The sequence below is a fragment of the Cinclus cinclus genome, chromosome 12 (genome assembly GCF_963662255.1).
Source record: "Cinclus cinclus chromosome 12, bCinCin1.1, whole genome shotgun sequence".
Lineage (NCBI taxonomy): Eukaryota > Metazoa > Chordata > Aves > Passeriformes > Cinclidae > Cinclus > Cinclus cinclus.
In genome coordinates this window covers 4,877,848-4,905,270 of record NC_085057.1, presented here as the reverse complement: position 1 = coordinate 4,905,270, position 27,423 = coordinate 4,877,848, and the positions used below count along the sequence as shown (strand labels likewise).

The 27,423-nt window shown below is 45.1% G+C and overlaps 2 protein-coding genes across 2 annotated transcripts; one reads left to right on the top strand and one right to left on the bottom strand.

The window, feature by feature from the left end:
- Positions 1-918: 918 nt before the first annotated feature.
- ARL6IP5 (ADP ribosylation factor like GTPase 6 interacting protein 5) lies at positions 919-9,874 on the top strand. The gene is made up of 3 exons (XM_062500702.1): positions 919-1,094; positions 7,605-7,822; positions 8,137-9,874. Exons 1-3 carry the CDS (start codon positions 919-921, stop codon positions 8,307-8,309), a joined length of 567 nt encoding a protein of 188 aa, XP_062356686.1. The 3' UTR covers positions 8,310-9,874.
- A 2,319-nt stretch (positions 9,875-12,193) lies between these two features.
- On the bottom strand, positions 12,194-17,881 carry LMOD3 (leiomodin 3). Its single transcript, XM_062500805.1, has 3 exons — positions 17,585-17,881; positions 14,357-15,751; positions 12,194-12,220 (listed from the first exon to the last, which is right to left on the bottom strand). The coding sequence occupies exons 1-3, from the start codon at positions 17,879-17,881 to the stop codon at positions 12,194-12,196; spliced, it is 1,719 nt and encodes a 572-aa protein (XP_062356789.1).
- Between the last annotated feature and the right edge of the window lie 9,542 nt (positions 17,882-27,423).

The window sequence follows — 27,423 nt, the reverse complement described above, 5'->3', positions numbered from 1 at the left end:
CTGGGGTGCTGTGTGATGCACAAACAGCCCATGCTTGAGCCAGGGTGGCTGAAGTGTGAAAGCCTGAAAACACAAGTTCTTCAACATGGACTGCTGGGGTCAGAGCACCACAGCTGCTGGCACCAAACTTTCCCTCCAAAGACACAGTCACCCTGTTGCCCATTTCAGGGGCTCTCTAAACACAGAGTCTGGTTTAGAAAGGAAACATTCTTTACTCTGCACAGTGGAAGTCCACAATCAAGCACCCCAAGGGGTAAAAAGTTCCATCTATTATATAGTAAAATTTACATGAACCCGCCTATATACTATATATTCTCCGCCCTCCTAATGCATATTTATTTAGGTGATGTAATCTTACGCAATGCCTGAAACTCGAAGTTATTTTTTTTCACGAGGTAAATTCTATTGTAGAAATTCTCAGACGACATCAGATACTTTGCAAAAGGCGAGAAACGTCAGCCTGAAAACAGAAAATTCAGCTTAAAAACATCAACCCCACTAGCAGAGCCTCCCCTGACATGGCACACCCGCAGTGCCACCTTGGCTGGGGCTGACACTTCTCGTGGTGCCCTCTCCACTCATCCCTTGCTTAACAGATGATGCCAAGCGGCTTCGCCACGTGAACGCTCAACGTGCATCACCACTTGCTAAAGGAACAATGAATTTACAGCGATTATTGACAGCAGCCCCTGTCAGCTGCCAGCCCGGGGCGGTGACACACGCCTGGCGCTTGTGCTGCCGCTGCTGCTCGTTCTCTCGCGGGTTCAGCAGGGCGGAGCAGCGGGGCCGGGCCGGGGCCGGGCCGGTGCCAGGGCCGGTGCCAGTGCCGCTGTGCCGGTACCGCCGTCGCTGTCGGTGCCGGAGCCGCCCCGGGGCGGTGCCGGTCGCTCCCGAGCCTGCGCGGCGGCGGCGGCGGCCATGGAGGTGCAGGTGGCCCCGCTGCGGGCCTGGGACGATTTCTTCCCCGGCTCGGACCGCTTCGCCCTGCCCGACATCAAGGACATCTCGAAATGGAACAACCGCGTGGTCAGCAACCTGCTCTACTACCAGACCAACTACCTGATGGTGGCCGCCGCGCTCGTCTCCATCGTGGGGTCAGTGCGCGGCCTCGCGGTGCGGCCGGGCAGGGCCGGGGCCGGCGGGGTGCGGTGGTGGCCCCGGTCCCCGGGCGGGGGCTCTGCGACCCGGCCCGGCGCCGCAGGAAAGGGCCCGGGCGGGATGTGAGAGTGTAGGGGCTGGGGAGCTGCCTTTTCCCTTCCTCCTTTCTTCTTCTTCCCTTTCCCCTCTTTTTCCCTTACCCTCTTCCACTCCCCTCTTTTCCCTTCCCGCCCCTCCTTACGCCTCTGGTGTCGTTTAAAAATGTAGAGGCCTGGTTTACAGCCTTCCCTTGGCGTGGGGACTGGGTAGCAGTCAGGTTTGTGATGGAGTGGTGGGGTGTGACCGGTCTGAGGACTCGCTGTTTGTTATCTCCCCTTCCCACGGGCTGCTCCTCCAGCCCTGTGCCCAAGGCGGAGGCTGCGGACACCGCGCCTGGCAGAAGGGAGTGATGCTTGGAGCGCGGGATGTCGCTGCTCGCAGAAAACGGAGCCGCATCCTGCGCAGCGATCTGTGCTTCCTCCCGAACCTGCCCAGCGGGGCTGCTCAGGCTGAGACACGCTCAGCTTTGAATTTAAAAAAGAAACAAATGCATAGATAAATTCTTGCTCTCTGTTACTGTTCTAAAGTAATGTTCAGGACTAGCCGTTCTTGTTTCTGAACTAGCTCATACCGAAAAATTTCACTAGAAAATAAATAAGGTACGCTTTCATTTCGTTTTGGTGGGCAGAATTCAGACCTTTGAGGTAGGACATCTGGTAAAATGTTGTGTCACACCCAGCGTTCCTGAAGGGAATCAGGAAATAACCTTATAATCACCTTCTGAATCAAAGGCTATGTGACTATTTCAGGTACTGCTCTAGGATCTTTGGTCAGAAAGCTCTTAAGCAAGACATGCGGCAGAAATGATGATTAAGCTTTTAATTTGGAAACTGAAATACTCCACTTTTCTCAACGAGCAACGCACAAATGCTTAAATTGGAGAACTGCCTGTCCACCAGGCCAGAGTGGCTTTGGCTGAAGTACATCTTATCTCTTATGTTGCAGAGGCTTAGAATGATTCCCCTAAATCAATTTTTTTGGGGGGGAGTAAGTATTCTGCATCCTGTTAGGGCTTCTGAAGCTGTTGACCCAGTATCTAAGTTGTTAAAGATTCTCTGTGCTCTTTGACTGTGCTCTGTGGAATGATAGGGTCAGAATCCTGTATTTTCTTCTTGATGCGTATGATGGTTTCAAGTTCAGTATAGTGGCATAGGTCTTGTTCTTGTGTATTTTGGTGGGGATGTGTGCAGTGATCTTTACAAATGAGACTGGCAAAATGAGACTTCCATGGACTTGCTGTTTTTCTGCCACTTTGTTCTATGACTTTTTAGGAACGCCAAGGCTGCGTCCAGGCCTAGGGGTAGGATTATTGGAACCACTAATGGAGTGGTCTTCCTGTGATCAAAACTAAACTTAGCCCATGACCAGCTCTACCTGCTCATAAACCATCTAATTATATAGACAGACTTGAAATACAAAGATAATATTTTCAACTCTTGCAGTATTGTGGTTGTGCTGGGCTGACACAGAAATTGTAGCCCAGAGCTTTCTTGATATTGGAAATACAGTGCTTTGTGCCATAGATTTAGTTTACTGCTCCTCCCACAACAAAGCTCCCTCCATGTAAATTCCTTTAAGAAGGACTCTGGACTTGCCTGCTTATTCTTTTCCCCCCCTACAAGTCTGTTGCAATAGATTGCTGATAAAAATCAAGATCTTGACAAAATTCTGCCCTTTCTCCCAGTTATGGAGGAACTGGACTCCCTGTTCTTACTCTGAGCCAGGGCCCTGTCATTGTGAGTCCTGTATGAATTTTTATTAAAGTCAGGGCCTTCAGTGCCTCCCACATCTTGCAACTTTCCTCAAACAGGCAATTTGGTTAATAAGTGAAAATTTTCTGTTCTTCCACCTACTCCAACAAGGCCTCTCAATCATGTAGTTCAAACTTAACTACTTTAAATTAATGTAATTTAATCTAGGCTTTTGTTGCCATGTGCTTGCTGAAAATTAGCTTCTAAATGTGACAGTTTTTAAAAAGCATGCTGAATTTCGGAATGCTACATCAGAGTGCTCATTCTGTCTTGGAATAATGTTCTCCTTGCAGCCTGAGGTTTGATGGCTCTTTCCTTTGCCACTTCTTCAAAGCATCTACTGTCCATCTGTACAACCCCAGCAGTCCGCAATTGTGTCATGTTTTTCTTAAACTTGTTTCTTCCCCAGGCCTTAGCTGATGTACTTGTAGTGATTCCCTTTGCTGAAACAAAGGCTCCAGGGCAGCAAAATATTTAGTTTTTCTCATGCTTGATGATGAGTGAGCAAAACTAATTTTAAAACATGTTGCATAATAATATTGGTGCATAACTTCATAAAGGTCTGGAAGTTCTGCAGGCAGGAATCTATCTCTCAAAAGCATGCAAGTGAGCAACAGTAAGTACAGAGGCATTGCTGAATCCATAGATGCTGAGGACTATCCCTCTGGACAATGTGCTATTTATAGTTTTATATACTACCTATAGTTACAGCTGTATAACCTCAGTGAAGCTCCAAGTATGGGGAGAGAGGAGGTAGAACTTAATCTTTTAAGTTATTTAAATTGGTACAGAAGAGCATATTCTAGTGCTCTAACCTGCCCAGTGCTTGGGCAGTGGTGGAGCAAAAGGTCTTCTAAGAAGGAATTTTTGTGTTTATTTCAGCCTAACTGAGCTGCCCTAAATAAGAAAATGTTCTCAATGACTGTCAGTCAGACTTGCCTGGTCACATATGAAAGAAACACATGTGACAGCAACTGCTGAATAATCACCCCAAGACAGTCATCTAAAATGGAGATAATATGAGGATGGAGCTATCTTGCTTTTGCTTTTTATGTGACCTATCCTATTTCTGGGCTTGTGCTGCCAGGGGCTACTTTCTTTACCAAGCTCTTTTTTCACTTATGCTACAGCTCTATGTCGTCCCCCTCTCCTGCTGTAAGGCTGTGCACAAGTGTGCAGGTATGAAACAATCTGACAAGAAGAGGTGATGTGATAACTTACTGAAAGCAGAGCTTTTTGTGTTTTCCTGCTCTTGTGTGAGAATTTTGACCTGTTTTGTGATGCATGTAGGGCAGAGCCTAGAAATGTGAATCTAGTTTAAAAAAATGAAGTATTTAATCTTCATCTGTTTCTGCTGCCCAGGGGTAGCTTCCAGTACTTCCAGTGCTTCCTCCCACACAACTGCACCCCCAGCATCCCTGCTCTCCTGAGGCTGCTCCTATCAATACAAAGTATTTCATGGTCCTACTTGACACAGGACAATGCCCCTGCAGCATTCTAGGGTGTTTCTTTTCATGTATTTATTGTCCCTATCTGTACTTTGTATCTAGGTGGATGCTGAAGGAAGCCTGGTATCTTCAGGGCAGCAGGAAACTGAATCTGGGTGATGGCTTTTCCTTGTCACCTCATCCCAGCTTTACTGGAAGTCACAGCATCCCACCAGGGTTATACCTTGTCACTGCAGAAAACAAAGGAAATCATCCAGCTGGGGTGCTCTCTTGGCACCCCCAAATGCTGTTAGTCCTGCCACACTCACTGCTTTCAGGGTCAGAGAAGTTAGTGGGTTTTATGTCCAACCCTAAAAGAGTTTTTCTTCCCCTAAGTCCTCTGAGCAGTATAAACTCAAGTTACCGTACCCTTGTCGTGCTGATACTTCTCTGCATTACATTTTTAGGTATTTGATGTCTCATAAATCCCTGCTAAAAGGAATTATATTTAGAAAGTATCTTGTAACATACTTAATGGCTGGTCACTCACCTTTTCTCTGCATCTCTGAAATACTTCCAGCCTCCTTGCCTGAGCACAAATTTGTCCTGTTGTGTTCTGACCTCTGTTTAAATAAGGCAAACATCAGTGTTGGTTGTTCAACAGTAAGGTGACTTCTAGAGCTGTTACAGCTCTCTTTTTCCCCAGTCTTTGTTGTTCTAAAATTACATACCCCTGTTTTTTCCTTTTTAGTTTTTAGCTATTGTGTTATTGAGAGCAGCATGCCAACAGATCTGAGTGAAACTGGATAATGGAGTTCTGCCTTCCTGAAAACTGCCATTGTTGTGGAAGAATGTTCTATATATGAATTTCTAGGAGAATCTTAGATAGTGCTGTAAATTATGCTGTGGGCAAGTCAAGCAGTAAAGGGTGGCTTTGGCATATGACATCCTATCCAGCACTGTAATCACCAGTAGTGAAGTCCATGGACACATGGCTGATAATTTGAATACTGGTTTTCAGTGGCAACTGCGATCCCCATCTGTGTTTGTGTGGCTCTGAATGCCTTCACTTGATACTTCTGTTCAGTATTCTGTTGTACACACTGGAATGCAGCCCACTTCAGAAAACATGTGATTCAAATCACTTTCCTCAGAAAAGAGGGATCTTCTGAATGCATTCTCCCCTCACCCCTCTTCATATCCCTTACAGCCAGTCAATTATACAGAACCTGTGTAATACCAGAAAGAAATGTAGAGCAGAGAAGTCTTTGGTTTCTTCCTTATAAATATGGAGGGGTTGTTCTTCACCACAAGTTTCTGAAGTTGTAATAAGAGTAACGGGAAGCGTAGGGATGATAAGGCTTTGGGAGTATTTTCCAAGCACATGGAAAGTGTAGAGTGGAGCTCTGCCTAGATGTTTGTTCCTTCCAGGATTATCTCGTCCATAGATTCTTTGCAAAAAAAAAAAAAAAAACAACAAAAAAAACCAAAAGACTCCTGTGAGTTGTGTAGGTTTGGCCATTTCTGCTCCAAGACAGCTGAGGTGTGGAAGTGAATCCTACTTTAAGAATCTCATATGTCCAGTAGTACATTTATAACCCAGGCACCAGTGTGGTCCAGTCATGAGTCACCCTGTTCCTGCTGCAAACGAGCACAGATGAAACTGATTTCTTTCCAGAGTAATGCTGTTCACTTTTTCCAGCCTGGAAACTTTAGATTGACAATTCAGAGCTAAATTTAATCTGGCTGGCTACAGGGAGTGACTCAAATGCAACAGGCAAGTCTGGCCTGTCACCACTTACAAAAAGCCCGATTGGCTTTTCAGCATGAGTAGCAGAAGCAGGTGAGGAACTACTCTGAATTTTAATCTTTTTCTGTCCAGTTGTCCCATCTCCTGTTGGCACAATTGACTTTAAGAATGAAGAGCCAGTCCTTGCTCTGAAATAATTCTTGGGGGCTCTTCCTGCTCCAGGAAAATGCTCCCTCACACTGTTGGTAGAGTGTTGGCAGTACCAGTCCAGCAGCAGATTTCTTCCACCTGGGCCAAATATGAAGCGCAGACCACAAACCATAACATCCTCCTTGGCAGTGGGGGGGAGTGGTGAGTCACTGGACATGGTAGCTTTGAAGCAGCAGGATGAGCTGCAAAATCTGCAGAAGTAAACCTTGAGCATGTCTGGCCTTATCAGGGCGCTGTCATGCTGCTGCCATAGTTGTAATAGCTCAGAGGCCTCAGCTGCTGTGTAATCAGATCAGTGCATGTAAAAGCCAGAACATCAGAATGCACATGAATTCACATAACTTAATGCTGTTTAAATGAAATACCATAGAGGCTGGACTCCGGGTGAGTACGGAAGCAAGCTCAGCAAAGTCAGTGCTGAGCACTTGATTCTGAACAAGCTCTAAATACTTGGGAAAGTGATGTTCTTGCCTTCATCCAAAAAAGGGACTTGCTGTTTATAGTCCAAAGCTGCTCCACTCGATGGCTTGGTTTGCTTGGAGACTCTGATAACAATAACACAACACAAACCTCAGCAGTGACTCTCTTGCCAGGCCTGGCTCTTCTTCCTGTGAGGCCTTTATCACATACTCCAGTTCCTTCTGATTCTCAGGCATGCTTGCTTGGGACAGGGCTTCCATCTGTTGTGCTAACAGTGGCGAGCTCCTTTTGCAGGTTCATACAATTCTTTTGTTCGAATGTAAACTAATCAGAAGTGAAGTAACTTCCTTTACTCAGTGGTCTACCTTTCCCATTTTGCAAACCTGGACAAGATAGCATGAAGAGCTAGTTCATCTGAAAGCCTAGCCTGAACCTGGGTTTGGTCATGTGAAGGGAAAAGATCAGTCCATGTTGTCTCCGTCTGCTGTCTGGATATGCTGACTCTGGGTATACCAAATGAGTTGATTGCAGAGGTAGGAGGGGTCCTGGTGGGCAGTGCTTCTGTGATTGTGTGCTGCAGAAACTCATCATCCTGAGCTAAGCTCAGGAAGAGAACATAAACACAAAGATTATCCAAATTCAACGCTAAGGGTTTCTTCTTCAGTTGTACTTTTTGCTTTATTTAGCTCCTGCTAAAGACCTTGGTGAAGGTCTTGACAACAACAACTGCCTTTTCAATTCCTTACCTCCCTAGTAACATTACCATTGAGCTGGCTGCTCCTGTATGAACACATGTCATGAAGGTTCTGAAACTGAACTCTTTGTTGTTATTGTTCCTCTTCTCTCCAGGTTCCTGAGTCCCCTGAACATGCTCATTGGCGGCACTGTGGTGGTGCTGGTTTTCCTGGGCTTTGTGTGGATGTCACACAACAAGGATATACTCCGCAAGCTGAAGAAGCAGTACCCAACCACGTTTGTTGTGGCCATCATGCTGTCTAGCTACTTCTTGATCTCCTACCTGGGAGATGTCATGGTGTTCATGTTTGGGATCACGCTTCCTCTCCTCTGTAAGTATTTGTTCTCTGTGTGGGTAGAGCTGTGTGACTTGAGCTTTCTCTGACAAGTCTGCAGAGTTTAAGTCGGCTGTTAACTTTGCTATCTGTCTTTAAATGGTCCCAAAACAGAACTGGGGGAGGGGGACACACAGGAGCACAAACCATCTTTAATGTTATTATTAAATGGGTGCCTGAGCTTATTTAAGCAGTCATTGATATGTCATCATCTTCCAGTGATGTCACGGTGCTGGGATGTGGCTTAAGTGCTGCAAGAATTATGCATTCCTTGGGGATGGACAATTAATGAGCATGTTTCTGTCATGCAGTGATGTTTGTCCATGCTTCCCTGAGGCTCCGGAACATACAGAACAAGCTGCAGAACAAGATGGAGGGGATAGGCTTGAAGAAGACCCCGATGGGCTTCATATTGGATGCTCTAGAACAGCAAGAGGATAGTATCAACAAACTGGCTGACTACATATCTAAAGTGAAGGAGTAAGCAGCTGCGACGTGGCGTTTCTGTTGCAGGAGTGTAGTTGCTATTTACTATTGTTCAAGCTTGCTTTCAGTTTTATGTACAAAACAGGAAATGCATGTGGTACAGGTTAATAGTTGCAGGATACAGGTATTCCAGGGTCTTCAGGGCTCCTCTAAGAACATAAGAACAACAATGTTTTTTTCTATTGTATAGCAAAGTGTTCTGGTGTTTACACAAATACATACTATCTTAACCATGTTTGCTTGTCTCTTCTTCTGGGGGTAGAGGAGGAAGAGGTAGAAACCTATGGAATTCAATCTCTCAAACTTTGTAGCAAATTGGTCTATTAAAGCAAGATCCCTTCCATCTCAGTTCTAAAATATTGCAGTTTAGCCAGGTTATGCTGGGTAGCGCCTTTCAGCTTGGTGATGCTCAGATGAGCTGGAATGTATCACAAGCAGGTATCTCTTGCATCCTCCAAATCCCTCCCTTGAGTGCTCTGTTTCACAGAGACCATATTACCAGCTTAACTGGCATGTGATAAAAATGTGCAGTGCTTGTGCCCAGTCTGGGCTCCTGATCTCACCTCACAGCCCTCCTTTAGCAGCCCTGAAACAGTCTAAATAGCTGTAAGCTTGAAGAGTATACATGGCACTGCCTGCCAGTCCCAGTACTATTTACCTTCAGGCTCTCCAAAATCCTCATCCATAGAGCTGCTCCCCTCTGGAGGAGAGCTAAACTTCCTTGTGTACCAGCTAAATTCTGGCCAAGCATGGGAGAAAAAGAGAGAGTTTGGATGAGCTTGGTTTCTACCCCATTGATGTTTTCCAGTAGTGCTACTTCAGGACTTACCTGCTTTAGTTTGCACAGGCTGTTTGTAGATGGAGGTGTAAGTGTGTTCTTGAGCGTGGGTCGTCTTTTTCTTTCTTCTCACCCAGAATGCAAAGATACAGGTCAAACATGCATCTGTTGACTCTGTACTTCCAATACTCCTCAAAGGAATAAACTGGATTTCAGGTTTACAAGTAAAAGCAATAAATGTCAAGATACAATATTTGAAAACCCATTGCAAATTCATTAAAATAATTGCCTGTTAAAACTCCTGATGTTGAAAGCAGTGTGGGGGATTCTTTTATATATACACAACTTAACTGCCAGCTCTGATGGAATCATCTTGATAACAGGAGCTTACCAACAACGGGGGGGAAAGTTGTCCAGGTGAGACTCCATTTCAAATATTCTTGCATTTCTCTTTTCTAACCAAGTAATTAATTTAACAGAAAAGCAAGGATCCTTGAAGTTGAAGCTTTTATGTAACTTGCCATGCTGTTTCCATAGTGAACTGTGTAGAACTCTGAACATGTCATTCCATTTAAGTGTTAAGGTGATCAGTATTTATCAAAAAGTCTGTATATTCCAGCTGAAGAGTCAATGGCCTGTTCCTCACTTGTAGCGCATGGTCTTTGTTTTTCAAAAACAGTTTCCACACCTAAAGAACATAGTAGCCTATGACTTCATCATTACAGTAGCATTTTAAAAACTGCACAGTTATGAAGAAAAATAAATTCTAATGGTTGAAAACCTGAGCTTGTGCCTGTGTCTGTGGTTGGTGTGGTGGAAGGTCTGCTGTCACCCTGTGGCTCATTCCACAAGTCCATGCTGGGGTTGAAGCTGCTGGCTCTGACTGCTCTGTGTCAGCTTTGTTGAGGCTCAAGGGACCTCTGAGCTGAAATGTTCCGGTCTTGCTCTTGCATCCTTAAAACAGCTGCTCTACAGAGGTAGAATACTTAGGATATTTCTTCCTGCAGTTTTGGTCTCTTACATAACTCTGCTTAACTGGGATTTCACATTTCTGTTAATTACCTGAGAGGGATTTCTGCTTCTAGGATTACTGGGAGCTGTGCCTTGAGCAGTGTGAGTACCAGTTCTGCTGCAGTCAAACTAATGGTGTGATCTGAGTGTCTGCTTCCCTCCTGTGATCACTGAGAGACTGCTCAGTGGGAGAACATGGATCAGAGCAGAATTTCACAGGCCATGCTCTACCCACCCTGGAAATTCACGTTTGGCAGCTTCTGGGTGTAGCAGTAATTGGTGTCTGGCAGCTTGAATTGGAGATTGTAAAGCACTATATTATATACTCCTTTGTGCTTCCCTGTCCCAGCTGCTGCAGTCTGAGCTGCACCAGCCTGGCCTTGAAGCCAGTCTGGGGAGCAGCATGCTCCAAGAGCTTTCCTGGGGAGTTCTTGGTGCATTTGTAATTTGCTGCTGTGCTCTGTGCAAGGGCTTGGTTGGAAGTGCCAAGCTTCTTCCTTTCCGACTCTTCTCTACAAAAAGAGGAGGCTGCAATGAAAATTATTTTCATTTTTTTTTATGTCACTTCCCTGTTGTGTGATACTTTAAAGCAACTTGCTCTCTCAGGCAATACAGAAAGCAGCTTTCCCAAGTTTGGGGCATTACATTTGCAAACACAAGCAGAGCTGAGAAAGAGCTTTACAAGTTTGGAAGGTGGAGATGGGAAAGAGACCAGGTAATAGGTACCAAAAGGACAAGAACAAATGAAAATTCAAACAAGTGGTAGTAGAGACTACCTTGGATTCAAGAGGTCCTGGACATTGCTGATACTACAGGACTATAAAATAAACATGGAAAGGGGGAGCAGGTTGGGGCTGGGATTTAGCTGCCAGGGGAAGGTTGCTAGGACTTGCCACTCGGAGAATAACTCACCTGAAGGAAATCCTGCCAGGAGCTACAAAGCTGTGCCTTTGGATCAAGTAGCCACAGGAAGGTGCATTTTAGCAGAGGGAAAGCTTTTGTTCTTTCCCTGTGCCTTATAGCTTTAAAAACAAAGAAAAAAGCCCCTAAAACAATTGGTCTCTTGTGGATGTATTTCACAAGAGTGTGACTTACCTGTAGCTGCTTTACAAGAAAGAGAGCAGAAGAACGTAGTGTGATTATAAAGAGGGGGGAGAAAATAAATCACAAAAATATAAAGGAAAAACTAAGTTGTATATATACAGGTTTTACCCCTTCAAATCCAGCCCTACCAGGATGTAGGATGCTATTCACACATCATACTAGGAGGAATCCAGGAGTTTCTTAAACCCCTGGAAAAGAGCTGAGGCTCATCCTCCTGCCACAAAAACAGCACAGAGAGAGACCTAAAATGGCATTTCAGTGCTCTGCAAGGTGGCTGCAATTAAGGATTGCAGTAAGACAGAGGTGAATCACAGGGATTGGACATCACAGTTCTCAAAGCAGAGCATGGCATCATCTTTTAAATGCTGATCAGGTACAATACCCACTAGACATTGTTCTGAAATAGAGGGAGTTTGGAAGGTGTTTGTTGTACAGAGCAGTCGTTCTGTCTGTGAGCGCTTTGTTAGCATTAGAAGTGCTGCACGCATCTTACAGAGAGAGCTTTATTTCACTTCTGTTTCCTTAGCCTAAAAAAATGAAGCTGTATACATGGAAACTAAATACATTTCTCATGGACAAGAGAGTAATAAAGTAGCATGTGTGTGAAAAGAAAGATAAGGTAAAGCACAGCGTGTTCCTGCAGAATCTGGCAGCAGAAGGACAACGTAGAAGCAAAATAGTTTGCTGACAAACTAGAAAGACAAGGTTATTGATGCCTCTGAGAAAATACTCCCACAACAAACTGAAGCCTCAAATCCACTTGGCAGACAGATGGCAGCAGGATTGTTTGATACTTGATGGAAATGCTTAGCACTGACTTCCTGTGCCAGCCATTTTCACCACACTTACACAAGTGTGCATTGCAAGCTTTGTTCCCAAAGAGTCGAATACACCACCTGGGTTCTGCAGAAAACCTCTGCTGAAACAGTTGTAAGCAAAACCTGAATAGTCCTTATTCCAAGTTGTTTTCTTCAGGTCAGTCTGGAATCTCACTCCAGCTGCTTTGGCAACGGCACCTGGACAAGGACATGAAGTATTAGGAGGAGGAAATTTCTCAGTCTTATTTACCAGTCCAGATTAGTCTAATACAAACTCTCAGGAGCTAAAAATATAACAGCTGGGAACTCCAAGGAGCTCTAGTTGGGAGCTTTCTTTTGTTTGGAATGCCCCACTTGGTGTTTGCAATGCTTGAGGTCCAGGAAATCAATTTGAAGGCATTGAGTTCCACCACAGAGAGAACAAACACCCGGCTCAGTTCATGCAGTAAAACTCCATTTTACAAATGAAGCTGAGGGAATTGAGGCAAAAAGGAGTTACCAAGATCATGGAGGATGGGGAGAACGACACCCTAATGCCCCAAATCCAACCCAAGTGCTCTAATGACAGAGGCCAAAAAGAACCAACCCAAAAAATCCCCAGACAATCCAGCAAAACAAACCACCCCAAGGCCCCCAGTACATGTCCATCATTTCATGTTTCCATGGGCTGTGTTAGCAATTGTTACCTGGCATATTTAGGATGTACTGTGAATTGATCCCTCTACCTTTAAACCCACAGTTCTCATGGATAAAATCCTCCCAATCATTTTGGGGGAATGGCTGGGGTTCAGTACTGCCCCTGATACATGGCAGCACCCAGGTTTCTCAACCATTTCTGTGCAGAGTAAGGGCTGTGCCTGGCACAGAACAAGTGCCATTGTCCTCCACCGTTCTGGAAGCTGGGAGGGCAGCAGGTCCCATGGCTGTGAAGGACCAGCCTGCTGTCACCAGCACAGTTTGTGAGCTTTCCACAAGCAGGTCTTGTTGTCTGGGATGTAGAATCAAAATGCAAATCCTAGACTGGCCTAGGAAGGCCAGAAATGCCCTGAGGAGAGGCCTTGGCTGCAGCCAAGTTGGACTGGCCAGCAGAAACTCAGAACACCAAAACTTGCCTAGGGGACAGAATGTTCAGGATAATCCTGGGACCAGGATCTGAGGTCACTGCAGGACCTGCCTCTGATGAAATAGCAGGACAAACTACTGTCTGGAATTACTGAGGAAATAATTATTTCTTTGTAAGTATAAATGAAAGCAAAATTAGGCCCACTATATTAAAATGTCAATATTGAAAAAAAAATAATTACAAAGTACTACTTGACTATTTTTAATTACAAGGGAATTTCTGTCCTCTTCCTCAAGCCTTGGCAATACAAACAGGCATCAAGCTACAAATACAGCAGCCAGCTTTTAGTATTCAATGAATCAATGCAAGGGAATATAACAGGTCAGGAGAGCAAGAGGTTAAATCTGGTGGCCAGCATTTTGAGAAGCAACCCCTGAATTTGGTACCCAAGTGAGAGCATACCCAACAGGCAGCGTTCAGTTTTGGGCTGATATTCTCAAAGTCAGGATGATGTTGAACTCGTGTTGACCACTAAGCCAATTTTCAGTGGCAATGTTTTACTTGAAAACAAATATAAAATCCTCAACAGTACCACTACTTTCTTCCCACAGCCTTGTTCCATCTTCACTGCTGGTGGATCTAATTTCTTTTTTTCCTGTTAGCACTAGAATTTTGCAATTGATCTACATAAGGACAAACAAAAGAATGAGCAGCAAAGGATCACTAAAATAATACACTCCTTGTTCCTGCATGAGGCAGGAGCTGGGCTGCAGATTGTGGATTTCAGTGTGTGCCAAGTGACAGTGCTCTCTTGTACAAAGTGAGAGCTAAGGAAAGATACAGCTATTGAAGAGAGAAACATGGGGCTTATGGGGGACTAATGTGAAAAAGTATACCTGTTGTACTCCTGAAACAGTTGTCTTATAATAGCATGTGCCTGCTGTAACTAATGCACTATTTTGAGTACAGTAAGGTTGAGTTTCTGTGGGTTTGCTCACACCCTGAGTGAATTTCCTTTCTTTTACCTCGTGGATGCAGGCAGGGACGCTGCAGCCTTGGTGCTTGCAGTGAGTTCCCTGAGCAAGCCATACCTCAGTGCTGTTGGAAAACAACCACCTGCACACCAGGAGTGGCAGCCTGACACAAAAGGGTGGCGATGCCATGTGCAGGTGCATCTGCCAGCCCTGCCAATGCCCAGAATTTCCAACCAGAGCTCAGAGCACAGCAGGTGGCTGCTGTTCCCCAGCTCAGAGCCTCCGCTCTGCACTTACCGGCTTGAGATAAGCGACGTTGCTCTGGCGGATGTCGTTGAGGAGCTGATCTCTCGGGGTTATTTCCACCAGGGGAGGGGGTCTTCTCCTGGGAATTGGTTTGAGTGTTTTAATGACGTCTTTGAGGTTGGTTTTCTCAGCGGGCTCCACGTACTCTGGCACGGGGGGTTTGCGCTGAGTCTTCTTCAGCTTGACCACTTTGAAGCTGACGGGTTTCTCTCTGCACGGCTGCTCGGGTGCTGGCGGCCTCGTGTTCTCCTGCCCTTTGCTCAGTGACAAAGCTGCAGGGACGGGGGGTTTGGGGGCTTGTGGGGACTCCTGCATCCTCAGTTGGGGCAGTGGCACCCCTAGCATTTCCCACATCCCAGGATGCAACCCAAGTCCATTTTCCAGCATGGCTATCAACTCCTTCTGCTCTTTCATTTGCTGCTGCCTTTGCCCTTCTTGCCTCTTTTGCCTCTGCTTGTCCAGGTTCCTGCTGAGCAGGTTGGTCACCACCATCCTGGGCCCCGGCAGCTCAAAGTGGTACCCCATTTTAAGGAGGGTGGTGTTGGCTTTCAGCAGCCTGGCGATCTCCATCTCTGCCTGGTGGCCCAGCAGGCCCCTCTGGTTGTGGAAGCGGAGCTCCGTCAGCGTCTCGTTGTACTGCAGGCAGCGCATGATGGCAACGATGCCTTTGCCAGAGATGAAGTTGGAATCAATGTTCAAGGTGGTGATGCTCCTGTTCTCCCTCAGCATGTTGGCCAGCGCGAACGCCACGTTGTCGTCAGCCCCCACATTGGCCAAGCTGAACGTTTTTATGTTCTTATTCTTTTTCATGGCGTTGACAAAATCTATCAGCATTTCCTTGGGGATGTTTTCTATGTTGTTCAGGTTGAGCTCCTTCACGTCTGGGTTGTTTTTCCGGACTTTCTCCAAGCTATCTTCTAAATTGGTTTGATTTCCTGAAGGCCTGGCACTTAGCTTCATGAAGCTGGTATCCAGTGCTAACTTCTGGGGGATGTTCAATTTCGATATTTTCTTTTCTTTTTCCTTAGGCTTTTCTTTGATTTCTCCTGGTTCTGTGCTTGACTTCTGACTTATCTGGTTGCCGTGACTGTTCTCACTGGTGTAATCCTCCTTTGTTTCCAATTCAGTCTCATTTTCTTCTTCTTCCTCCTCCTCCTCCTCTTCATCATCTTCTTCTTCCTCCTCTGCTTCTTCTTTCTCATCCTCCTCCTCCACCACTCTCTCCTTACCACTTCCATTTTTCTTTGTCTCCCCAGGGTGTGTTCTTGACTCGGACACGTGCTCATTTTGGTAATGTCTCTCTTTTTCCTCTGTTCCTGGAATCCTCCTGCCAGCCACTTCACCACTGCTGCCAGACTCTCCTTCCATCTCCTCTGCAGCATTTCTCTGAGGAAGACAAAACCTCACAGTTGAAATAGTTTCAAAACATCTTTGTTACAATAACTTTCTGCTCAAATAAACATGTAGCAGCTGGATTTAGATCCCTCTATGTCCATACAATAGAGAATAATCCTTAAAAGTGTCATTGCTGCAAATTCAGGCTGTACCAGTTTGCTTGGGAACACAGGAAGTTTGTTCCTAGAGAGGCTGCAAACCAGCTTCTCATCTTTGCCTACTAAATTAAGTCCTGACAATTAAATCCTCAAGATATTTAATGATATGTTAAGATGGTCTTTGAATCCTTCGGGGGGTTAAGAGTTTCTGATCCAAATTCTCTTTCTGGATTTAGATTTCTTTGACAAGAGAGAAAGTTTCCTTTGTATGCCACAAAGCACTGGACATCAGTGTGAGCCCCTGATGGTTTGCTCAGCCCAGGGAGGAGTGAAGAGGGCACATTGTGACCACTGTGGAATCAAGTCTCTTGATTGTGCAGCACGAGGGACAACAAGGCCACATGCTCTGGCAGTCCCACAGCATCACACCTAAGGCAGCACCTCTGAAGATAAAATATTAGCCCAGTTTGGAGTTCAAAGATAAGAAACCAGCCCCTGCACAAAGCAGTTGCAGGGCAGTGAGGCTTCTACCATCCAAATAAATTATTGACATTGCATACGTCTACCAATTCCAAAGACACTCCTCACTGAGATTTTTCTTTGTCAAGCATCTGTTTGCAAGCAGTTCCTCCAACACAGAGAAATGTTAATAAAGCACTAATAAAGTAAAGCTATTTCCCTGAGATTTGCACTACTTAAGGCAGGACAATGTCATGGCTTGTGCTGCACCCAAAGTTAGACAAAATGGTCCCAGTCACTTCTGCCCTTGGGGCTGTGGTGGTGAATGGGTTTGGTATGGGGATTGCTCGACCAGCTGTGAATGCAGAAGCCAGCTCCACACCCAGATTTCAGATTTAAGCTCAGAAGTGTCTAAAAAAACTGTTTCTTTGAGCCAAAGAGTGTTGCAGGAGGAGAAAAATCCCACAGATTTCCTCTGGGCTCCAAAGGCCATGAAACCTGCCCTGGGAAGTCTGGGATGTGCCGCAATGGGGTGTATTAGCAAACCACTGATATTTAAAACAAAAATAAAAAATATATCAATTACCTCAAATTCACTTCTAGTGAACTTCACATGCAAGTATGGATGTGTTTCATCTGGCCAAGCTTCAGTTCTATTAACCTATTTTTAAGTGTAGCCCTCATCCTGAAAGGTATCTAAGTATGACCTTAACTTTATTTCAAAGTCATGGGGATAGTCAAATAAATGTAAGCACTGTACTGAGTAGGGCTGAATTAGTTCACAGTGTTTGCATGGTTGGTTTTTAGCAAATGTTTCACCCTGTTGGAATACAGTGGTTTGAGATTTTTCTCCAGTATGTCATTAAATTCTGTCAGTTAATAATTTAATTTCTATGATTAAGATAATCTTCAATGGTACAGCAACATGGTGTTCTTCCACATACAAAGTCAAATAAATTAGAGTTACATCCTCCAAAACTGATCTTATGACAGTTTCTCAGTGATTTGCTTTACTCAAATTAGAATTAGAATTGTTTTTCTATTAAAAAGCTTAAGTAAATATTTGGAAAAAGCAATTAAAAAATTACTAACCCTGACATCAGTCCAAGCTGGATTCTATCACTGATGAGGCTTTTTGGATTAATCTACTTTCGTTTGTACTCTACCTTACGTAAGGGACAGAAGCAGAGGCAGGTTAATGTATTAAAGCTATAAAATAGATCCCACTGCTGATGCATAATAAATATTTGTGATTTTTTCTTGTTACCTCAGAGGGCAAGAGGGTGACAGGAACTCTCTCATCCTCGAGCATGCGTCTGGATGCCTTCTGCCAGTACAGGTAGTCAACCAGGGACCTGTGGTCGAAGCTCCCCGTTGGGGGTTTCTCTGTTTGATCCCTCTGTATCATCCCAGTCGGGACTGCAGGGTCTGGGGCCATGACTTCCATCTCACTCTGCAGCTCCTTCAGCTCCTCAGGGGACAGGTTAGCCAGGATTTCATCCTCATCAATGTCCTCAGGGCACACGTCTTCATCGGAGTTTTGGCCAAGTTCAGACATGTTCATTCCTCCCTCCTTCCTCTAACAATTTTTATACCTAAAGAGTTCAAAGGATTTTCTTTTTTCCCCCCTTACTAGCAGTAGCTGATCCAGTTAAATCGCCAAGTTCATGTTTTGGTCATGAGCTGTGGCAGCTCCTGGGCTCAGTGCAGGAGACAGCCCTTGCAGCTAAGTCTATATTAAGCTGCACTTGGCTGGATAAAGAGAATTTATGGCGATGCTCCATTTTCAGCAACCTGTCAGCTGTGCAAACCCTTCTGACATTTCAGTGCAGCTGGTGTGTCCCCCACTGAGGGAGGCAGAAGACAGACATGCTCCAGAGGATTCCTAGGACACTGCACTGCTCAGGGCTTCACCCCACACTGGAGTCACCAGAGCAGGATGAAGGGACATGAGTGGTACCAGTGAGATGTGCAGGTGAAATCTGACCTCTGGGAAGAATCAGGAAGGACTCTGTATCCACAGCATCTCCAATCTATCTCAAAAGGGCCAAAGACCACAGGCCCTGCACTGCCTTTGGCCAGGTCTAAGCCCTGGCTGATCATCACAGGGGGTTTTGGGGTGAGTGCAGCCACCCTCAGCTGGTGACCTCTTCCAGGCCTCACATCCTGGTCAGGGGGAAGTCCTCCAAGACGGAAAAAGGTGGATGGAGCTGGTACAATATGCACCTTGTGCCTGGGGACAGAGGTCTGTGCAAGGACAGGCACCAGCCCTTTGAAGCAGCCTGAGTGCTCCAGGGGAAACATTTCCCATCCAGGGCAATGCCAATGCCTGCTTCTTGACTGGCCTGTCCCTATCATGAACATCATTTCAACACTTGCACCATCAGCTCCTCTTGGCTGACAGTTCATCTCAGCCTCATCCTTCTCCTACTTTTTACCTTGTATTTTTTTGTTTGTTTTGTTTTTTTTTTTTTGTTTTGTTTTTTCTCCAGAATTAATAAGCAACTACAAAGATTTACTTTGCTATATTTGTAGACCTGATGTAACTCCCTAGACTCTTTTTTTTTTTTCAGGTGTCCATTTAATCTAAGTGCCTCCTTTCCTCAGAATATTTTATAGGCTGCTAAATTCACACAGCAAACCAGAAAGCCACACCTCCAACATCACAGTGTGCATGGTTTCTTTGTAACACTAGAGTAGCAAGGGTGGCTAAGTTTGCTTCTCACAGTTTGGGCCATTCATTGGATGAGGAAGATTTCCTCTCATAAATTCAAATTTTCTTTGCAGGGGTGTCAAATCAAATCCCTCACCTTGCAAATGTAGGAGCAAAACCATAGGAGAGACGCTATGAAACCATGCCCTGCCAATTTTTAAGCCATATTTCTCATCACAGTCTCAACCACACTCTGCTGGAGTCTGCCAGCATCAAAACAGGCTCTGCATGATGATGGTGTCTCTTTGCTGTGTTTTGTAACATGAAACATGGATGTCGAGGCCCTGTTAACCTCTATTAAAAGTCCATTATTCACAGGTCCTAATTTGATTCATGCTGCCACACAGCAGGGAATAGGGAAAATTTTAAGAACAGAAGAAGTGGTAAAGGAAAAGAATAAAAATCCACACCAAGAATGCCATGGCTCCATTTGCCCCTCTGGTATTTCAGGGGTGTCCTGATCCTTGTTTAATATTATGCAGTAGCAAGCACAACAGCAGACCCACACATCAATCTCTCTGCTCCAGCAGCTCTAACCCCCAGCAATTGCTGCCCATAATAGAGCCCATAAATGGTTTCCTGATGCTATCAAATAAATCAATGCTCTTCAGTAGCTGGTATGCTACTCTCCCAAACGATGCAGTTTGGGCCACAGAAGCTGTCTATTCAGTGCTTACTTCTCACTTGCTAATTTCTTGCCTGCCCCATGCCACCTTCTTGGGTTTCCGTGATCCTCAGCCAGGCCATCTTGGGCCATGGTCTTTTCAGATCATCTAAGTTAAGCAGGGTCAAACCTATGAAGTCCTCTTGAGAAGGAAAACAAGAGTACTGAGAACACTATCAAGTATTTGAAAACCACTTTTAAGTAGAAATATATCACTTGTCAATACCACAATTAGGAAACACTATACTGGGAATGATGTGTTCCCCATCAGATGCAGAGCAAGGGGCTGCCTGGTGACACCTCTCCCGGTGACACAGGTGCTAATCCCACAGATTTCTAAGGTGGGGATCATATTTTGCCTACTTTAGGTCTCTCCTCCATAAATTATGTTTCCAGGGTGTACTTCCTCTCCTAACACACTGCTTGGTGTTTCGGTGTTCTGGTAACAGCACATTAGAGCAACAAACAACACCCTTGAGGTGAGGACGTGCTCACGGTGGGTCTAAAACACTTTTCCAAGTCCAAACTCCCATCTTCTTCCTAAGAACTCGTTGGTGCTCCCCTTAGCGCTTTCCAAAATAACCACACATTTCTCAACCTTCATTAAAACAGGAGTGATACTTCCACTGGTGACGCTTGCTATTTCCACACCAATTTGACACTTGGTCAGGAATCCCTGGACTAACAAGCTGCTGCACGAGGTGCTTGCTCTGTTACCTGAGGGCAGAGCTGTGCTGTGCCAGAGCTGCACTCAGAGCCCCAGCAGAAGTCAAGAGGTACCCGCAGCAATCACAGAGCAATTCCTACAGGTAGTAGCAGCTCAAAATTCACACTAAGTTGGAACCCCAGAGGCATTAAACTAAAGCACTTTAGGAGCACACTGATAGAAGAAGAGGTGTGTCCTTGGTAGTGAACCATTCTGACTCACTGCTCGCTGTTTGTGAGGCAGGTACTCACATATGGATGGACTCTGGAATGAAACCCAGTAGCCTCTCCTGCAGGATTGCTTCACTTCATTGAATTTTGTCTCATTTACACATTCTCTTCAAAAATTCCAACCTGTCCCTCTTGAAGGGCAAAAGGCTGATAAGTTCTTTACTTGAATATCAGGAAGGCCTGACTGCTGTGCCACCATTTGTCAGGAGGCAGCCCACGAACCCATGTTTTAAGTGTCTAAAACTGTTCTATTTATAGGTAATTGCTGGGACACATGCTGGCCAAATATTGGAGAGCAATTACTATAATGTTGGCTTTTGCTTTTTTTTGCTTGTAAACCCTCCCCACATTCATTGCCCTCTATCACCCATCCCTGGCATTTCTAAATGCAAGTGGAATGAGTCAAGGAATGTACCCATGTAACATAACCTTGCATTACTTTTAAGAAACTCATAGGCTGATGGGAGAGTCTAAAATTGACAATCAGTAGTACACACCAAGCATGTCCAGCAATGCAGTGAAACCCAATACAGGGATTATAAATGGTCAGATGATGGGATGTCAACAATAATAACCACTAAGGAACAGGAGCAGTCATAGAGAGACACCCTGTGGAAAAAACACCAAGGCGAAAAAAAAAAATCACCTACCACAGCTCCAAACTCTTCCAGATATAAATATATCAGATTGAGTTTGTTGCTCAAATAGAGTAAGGACATCTGACTTTGGAAGTATTTGCCCAAGTCACTTCACAGGGAGCTGCAAAGTCAAACCCTGTGAGAAGCAGCAGGCTCAGCAGTGGGAGCAGCAGGGATGGGGATATGAGCCCTCCACTGCTGCCCCAGCTCAACCAACCACCACATCTCACTGTGCTGAGATCTCCCATCATCTCCCGTGATCTCTCCCATCACCACTGTGTTGATGTCTTGTAATTTTCTCTGCCTCTAGAGCTGCAAAAGGAGCTGCATCTCCTCTTTCAGTGGGATCTGGATGCTTCTAATTTGACTCCCCCCCCCAAATAACTTGGTGATTTATTTATTTATTTTAGTTTCCATTTTTAGAGAAGTCTGAGAGCAGCTACAGTACCTATGCAGTAGGAAACCACCTCTGTCATCATCCTTCTTGATTACAGGGAGAAGAAAATATTAAACAAGTGCAGGGTGAAAAGGGGAGCATGGAGAAGACTTCAGCCATGATGGAAATTAAGGACAGAAGATTTCAGCCTGGGGTAAGGCACTGACCACCCACAAAGTAATCCTGTTGGGAAATGCATTAGCAAGTTCCATGTGTATGCCTTGGTTTGTATCAAAAAGGGTTAAATAATCAGCAGATAGATTTCTAAATAATTTCAACTGGTTTAAACAATTTAAAAACACCAAAAGCCCCATGATTTTGGAGTAGGAGACAGCCCCACAAATGAACCTCGACAGAGATTTTGCTGGTGGGGTTCTGGAGATGACACAAAAGGTAAATGAGCTGCTCCTGGCAGCCTGGGCTGACCCAGAACAAACCTTTGCCTGATTCAGAGCCAAAACCTGTTCCAAATCTGATCCCCAAAGACCGACTTTTTGTGCTTGCTTGCCACTGAACAACACTACACCTCCCCTGCCACCTCCCACCTTTTCTTTACTGACCACATTCTAAAGTGGCTGGAGCAGCACCCCCACAGCCCCCGGGGGGCTGCTCTGCACCATGGTTCAGTGTACACAGAGCAGATCTGTGGCTACAGGAAGAAGTTTCTGCTCCCAGGTATCATTTATAGCACAAACATGGGCAAAACGCTGGAACACTCAGCACTAGTTTCTGCTAACCTGGTATTTTCCTTTCCCAGCTTGTTATTTATGTGACCTTGGTGATGCACTTCTAAATACCTGAACGTTTTCATCCCTGGGTGGTGGTTTGTTACCTCTTCTTCCCAAAGCACAGTGTTAACAGCTGCCAAAAGGAGTAGAAAACCAGCCTGTGGTGAATAAATTCAGGTCTGTGACAGACCATGAGTAATTCTGTTATTTTATGGGGAACAAGCAATTTATGATGTTTGTTACCTGACCCTGACTTGAGGGACTGAGCTATGGCTCTGCCTGGGACTTTTCACCAAAGGGAGAATCCAAAAGGTGCCCTGAGCTGCCTCAGTGTGGCTGCACCTGCTTTGGGAACAGAACTGAGACTGGTTATGGCCATCAAAAGGGGACACTAACCCCTGCACCAGGGACTGCCTGGGGACAGAGACCCTGGGGCAGCACTGGCTCCTGTCTGATGGGCACAGCTCACCCAGACAAGGCAAACATGGTGCTGAATCTCACACTACCCACGGGCATTACACAGTTGCACTAACCCACATGTTTACTACTACTAACACAGGGGTTGCTATTGCAAACCTGTGTGCAAAACAGGCTCAGAGATTCAATACTTGAATTAGAAATGCAAGCTCAGACCTTGAGAGAAGACATTAATCTCCCTGAAAACTATGTAAGAACCCAGCTGTGACAGCATATGCAATTCAGCAATCATTTACTGCTAACTCTACCTTTATTCTCACAATTTATCTGTGCTCTGGGTTTGCAGGGCAGAACCCCAAGAGCGACGAAAGCCTCACGCTAAAACCCATTGCTAGAATTAAATGTTAAAATGTATTCTCTCTTTTTAGGCCAAGTCTATAGTTTCACTCCCAGGGTTGCCTGGCAGCACCATTAAATCAGAACTGCAATAACACCATGTCAAGGATTCTTCAAGAAGCAACACCAAAACTTTTTCAAGGAGCAATCACCTCCACATTCATATGAAACTGAATTCAGCTCAAGCAGATCAGATAAGAAAAAGAGTCATCCTAGGAAATAATGTCACCCTTCACACTGAAATTGGGTGTATCTTTCTTTTACAGCATCCAAACCTATCAGTCCCACAGCTCATATCCTCCTGCCACCAAAAGGTGATGATGCAAAGGCCACATGGCCACCTCGTTCTGTACACAGGGGACTCGTCCTTCCCTAACCTCAGGCTGGCAACAGGTGGAAGGATTTCTTCTAGAGTTACTCCTGCTGAGCCCTGGCTGGCTGCAAACTCTTCTCCATCTGCAGCTCTTTGATGGCACTCTAATGATTAAATATAAATTGAGACTCATTCCTGCTGTGCTGGAATGGGGCAGATGTCCTGGGAGGTAGAGCACATCCCTCTGCAGTCAAGGACTTGCTGAAGGATTTATGGTGATTCCCTTCATCATAAGGGTCAGACAGGGATAACGAAGTTGAATGGATAGCAAGGAGATGCTTCTTGCTAAAAGTCTTGCTTCTCTGTCATTAAGGCCCTGACCTTGGTGTCATGTGTCCTCCTGTCCTACCAGCACTGATCACAATTCACAGTGCCCCTCCTTCAGCCACCTCAGGCTTCATTTGCTCCATCAAAGCACAGAGTAAAAAACTTTGATGATAAATCCTGCCCTGGGAGAGATTTCACCGAGAGAGATTTTGCTACTTGTGTGAGGCCCTGCTGTAGCCATGACTGTCAGTTTTATACCTTAGAAATTTATTAAACATGACAGAAAAGTACAAAGGAGATGGAAGGACACTGTAGAATGCAGACGTCTTCCTAGGAGTAGTGTGAACTTGTCCAGACAGTGCCAGGCAAGTGCAGGGAGCTTCTCCCCAGGCTCAGGAGCAGCTCTCCTGTAGTGATCCCAAAGCCCAGAAGATGGAGCAAACCTTCAGTCTTTATAGGATTTCCTACTCACATTTTGGGATGGGCGGGGTCACGGTGGAGGCTTCTCACCCACCCAGGAGCAGCAAACATTGCTGCTGCATTTTTCACACTTCAGCTGAGCAAGTCCAAGATCATAAATGAGAAGTCAGCAGAAACCTGCAAGAGTCACATGTTGAGTCACCTTGGTCAGAAAGTTTCACATAAGTATAATCAGGTGAATTTTAAAGATTAGTGATCTTAAAAGATTTTCCTGTGCTGGGAGAAGGGGCTCCTGGTCTGAGCCTCATCCTTCCTGGCCCCTGCACTGGAGGAATGTCCACCACCAGCCTCCCACGGGGCTCATGGCAACTCCCAACAGTGTTTGTCCTCCCAGATCTCAGAGTGTGTTTGTTCAAAACAGCAGAGAAAAAGCAGACAGAAATTAAAATTATCAGGCATGGCTTATTTTAGCTCAGTGCCCAAATTCCTTTTTAAGGATTCCTGGCAAGGACTGGGTCTTTTAAACTAAAAACCCTCAGAAACATTCCACTACATACAGATTTAAGTGGGGATTTATTTCCCCTCCACACTCCCATCAGCAGCATCCACCTTCTGAAGAGAGAGAGGTTTGTAAAATCAAACCCCATGGGTCTGGTGTTTCACCTTGTTCACCTCTTGGCTTTATTCTGATATTACCAAATCAGAATTTCTAGGTATTTCTTCATACTGCAAGGTCAGGAAGAATTCCAGAGGAGCACAAGAGGCAGGAAGGTTCCTCTCGTCAACTCTGCTGTCAGGCACTAGATGTCCTCAGTTACCCTGGTGAGGCAGGCTGTGGTTAAACAGCAACACACAGATGAGATAGGAATTCAAACAAAGCACAGGCAATTTGTATTTCAGCTGTGAACAAATAAGATAATGATTGCAAGTATGTCTTTATTACCTCCTCAGCTGCATTATACAGACTCTGAACAGCTGAACATCTGCATCAAAACATCACTCTAGAAATGCAACAAAGCAAGCTGGAAATATTCAAAGGGCAAAGTTAAAGGTCCTGAGGAACAACTGGGGGCAGCAGCAGCTTGCTTGATTGGCAGGAGATGCCACAGGGACTTCATGGTCTCCCCTTCCCTCCCTGTGCCACCCAAGACTGACCCTAAGCAACGTCAGAGAAAAGCTGGATATTCTTATTCTCTTCTTCTGGGCCTCCTTCTTCACTCTGTACTTCCACTCTTCATAGACATTCCTAAAAACAAAACCCTTGCAGAGCCAGGCATGTGGAGAATGACAAGAGGGGCTCAAGAGCTACAGCTCCACCACCCCACTCAGATTTCCAGTTCCTCTGCTCAGCTCTTGCTAACTGGAAACCATGACCAAGCTCTGAACTCTGGCAGTAGAGGTTTTACACAAAATACCCCCAAATACAGCAGACCATCCTCAACCGAAATCCACCTCAAATTTCCCATATTCTCAACAACTTCATCCAAAATCACCCTGGCTCTGATACAGCAAGCTGGGAGGCCAGGCTGAGTGCCAGCGTTGTGCCAACATGGATGTGCTGGGCTGAGCTAAATCCTGAATGCTGATGGAAAAGCCAATACAAAACTCTGGCTACAGCATTAAAATAAAGGAATGCAAACCAAGCTTTAAATGGGGCACAGGCCTTATTACACATCTCATTTCCTTTTTGTAGGAAAAGCTTCTGGTCTTGGGATCACTCAGCTTCCTGCTCAAAGCGTTGGTGATTTGTTGCAGCAGGGAGCAGTCAATTTATGAAGAACTTGCCAGCAGAAAATGCTCAAATGCTGCTGGGAGAAATGCAAAAGTACAATGTCATGTAATGGGGTAATTTTAATGGGCACACTTGCAGATTTTTTTTAATACCTATTTTCACCAGCAACCTGAAAATAAGAATAAAATTCACTGGTGGTTGTGAAGTTTCTGGACACCACAAAAAGTAAGAAATGACAAATAACTCTGAGAGAGGAGAGTGAGACTGAATAATCTCAACTACTGGGTGACCAGGGTGCAGAAGCAGTTGTCACTCTTACAGATAGGTCAGTGTCTCAGGGGGCACAAACTCCAAACAGGAACCAGCACAAGAGCAACACAAACCCCAAAAGTCACGTTCCAAATGGGAGAGGCTGTGGCAATTCCTAGGTGCAAGGACAGATGAGCAAGAAGCATTTTCAACAACATATGAGCACCTCTGTCTCTGTATCACTGGAGGGATGCTGAGTGAGCCCAGCTTGGCTCCCCTTCAGTACAGCTGATGGAGAAGCAGAAATTCTGACCTGATATTCTGATGTTTTCATTCAGATCTCTGACCTGCCTGGGGCCAACCTTCCTTCAGATGAGGCCATTGACCCTTGGCACTCCACAGGCCAAAAGAAATCAGACCACGGTGACTTACTTCAAATCCCTGAAATAACACACATTGCACTTTCCCAAGGACTCAAGGAGAAACAGGAGAAATGCTGAAGTGGTTTTGGTAGCACACTTTTTAGTTTATTGACCTATACAAAATAATAGGTCTAAAAAATTCAGGAGTAGTAAAAGAATAAGCAAAAAGAGCTTTCGCATTTCTAGAAGGCTATACAAATATGCAAAACCAAGGAAATAAGTTATTTTTTATTCTGGTTTTGTTCGTTTAATTCCAAATTGCGACTCTAATAATACAAACAACTAAGTACCAGCTTAACAAGTGTGTCCTTCTGTATATATTACATGCTCTGGAATACTGGTAAAAAACGTCAAAAAAGATTATCAGAAACCTTTCTATTCACAATATGAACAAGGAGTAACTAATCTTTTGTATAAAAGAACAAAAGAGCACCATTTCTGGAATCCTGAAGCACAGTACAGCTGAGGAATGAGAGAGATTTTACCGTATGCAGACGAGTCATCAGGAATCAGGCAGGATAACCCCATGCCAATTTGTTCCTACAGATGGATGACCTGAGGTAGGTTTATCCCTCTTAAATCAAGACTGCAGTCACATGTTTTTTTCCTACACAAATGGTTCTGTGAAAACGCTGTTCTGTCACTCAGTGACTCTGCAACGCACCTGGCATTGCAAGGTGACTTGTGGTACAATTCTAATGCCCCTCTTTTTAAG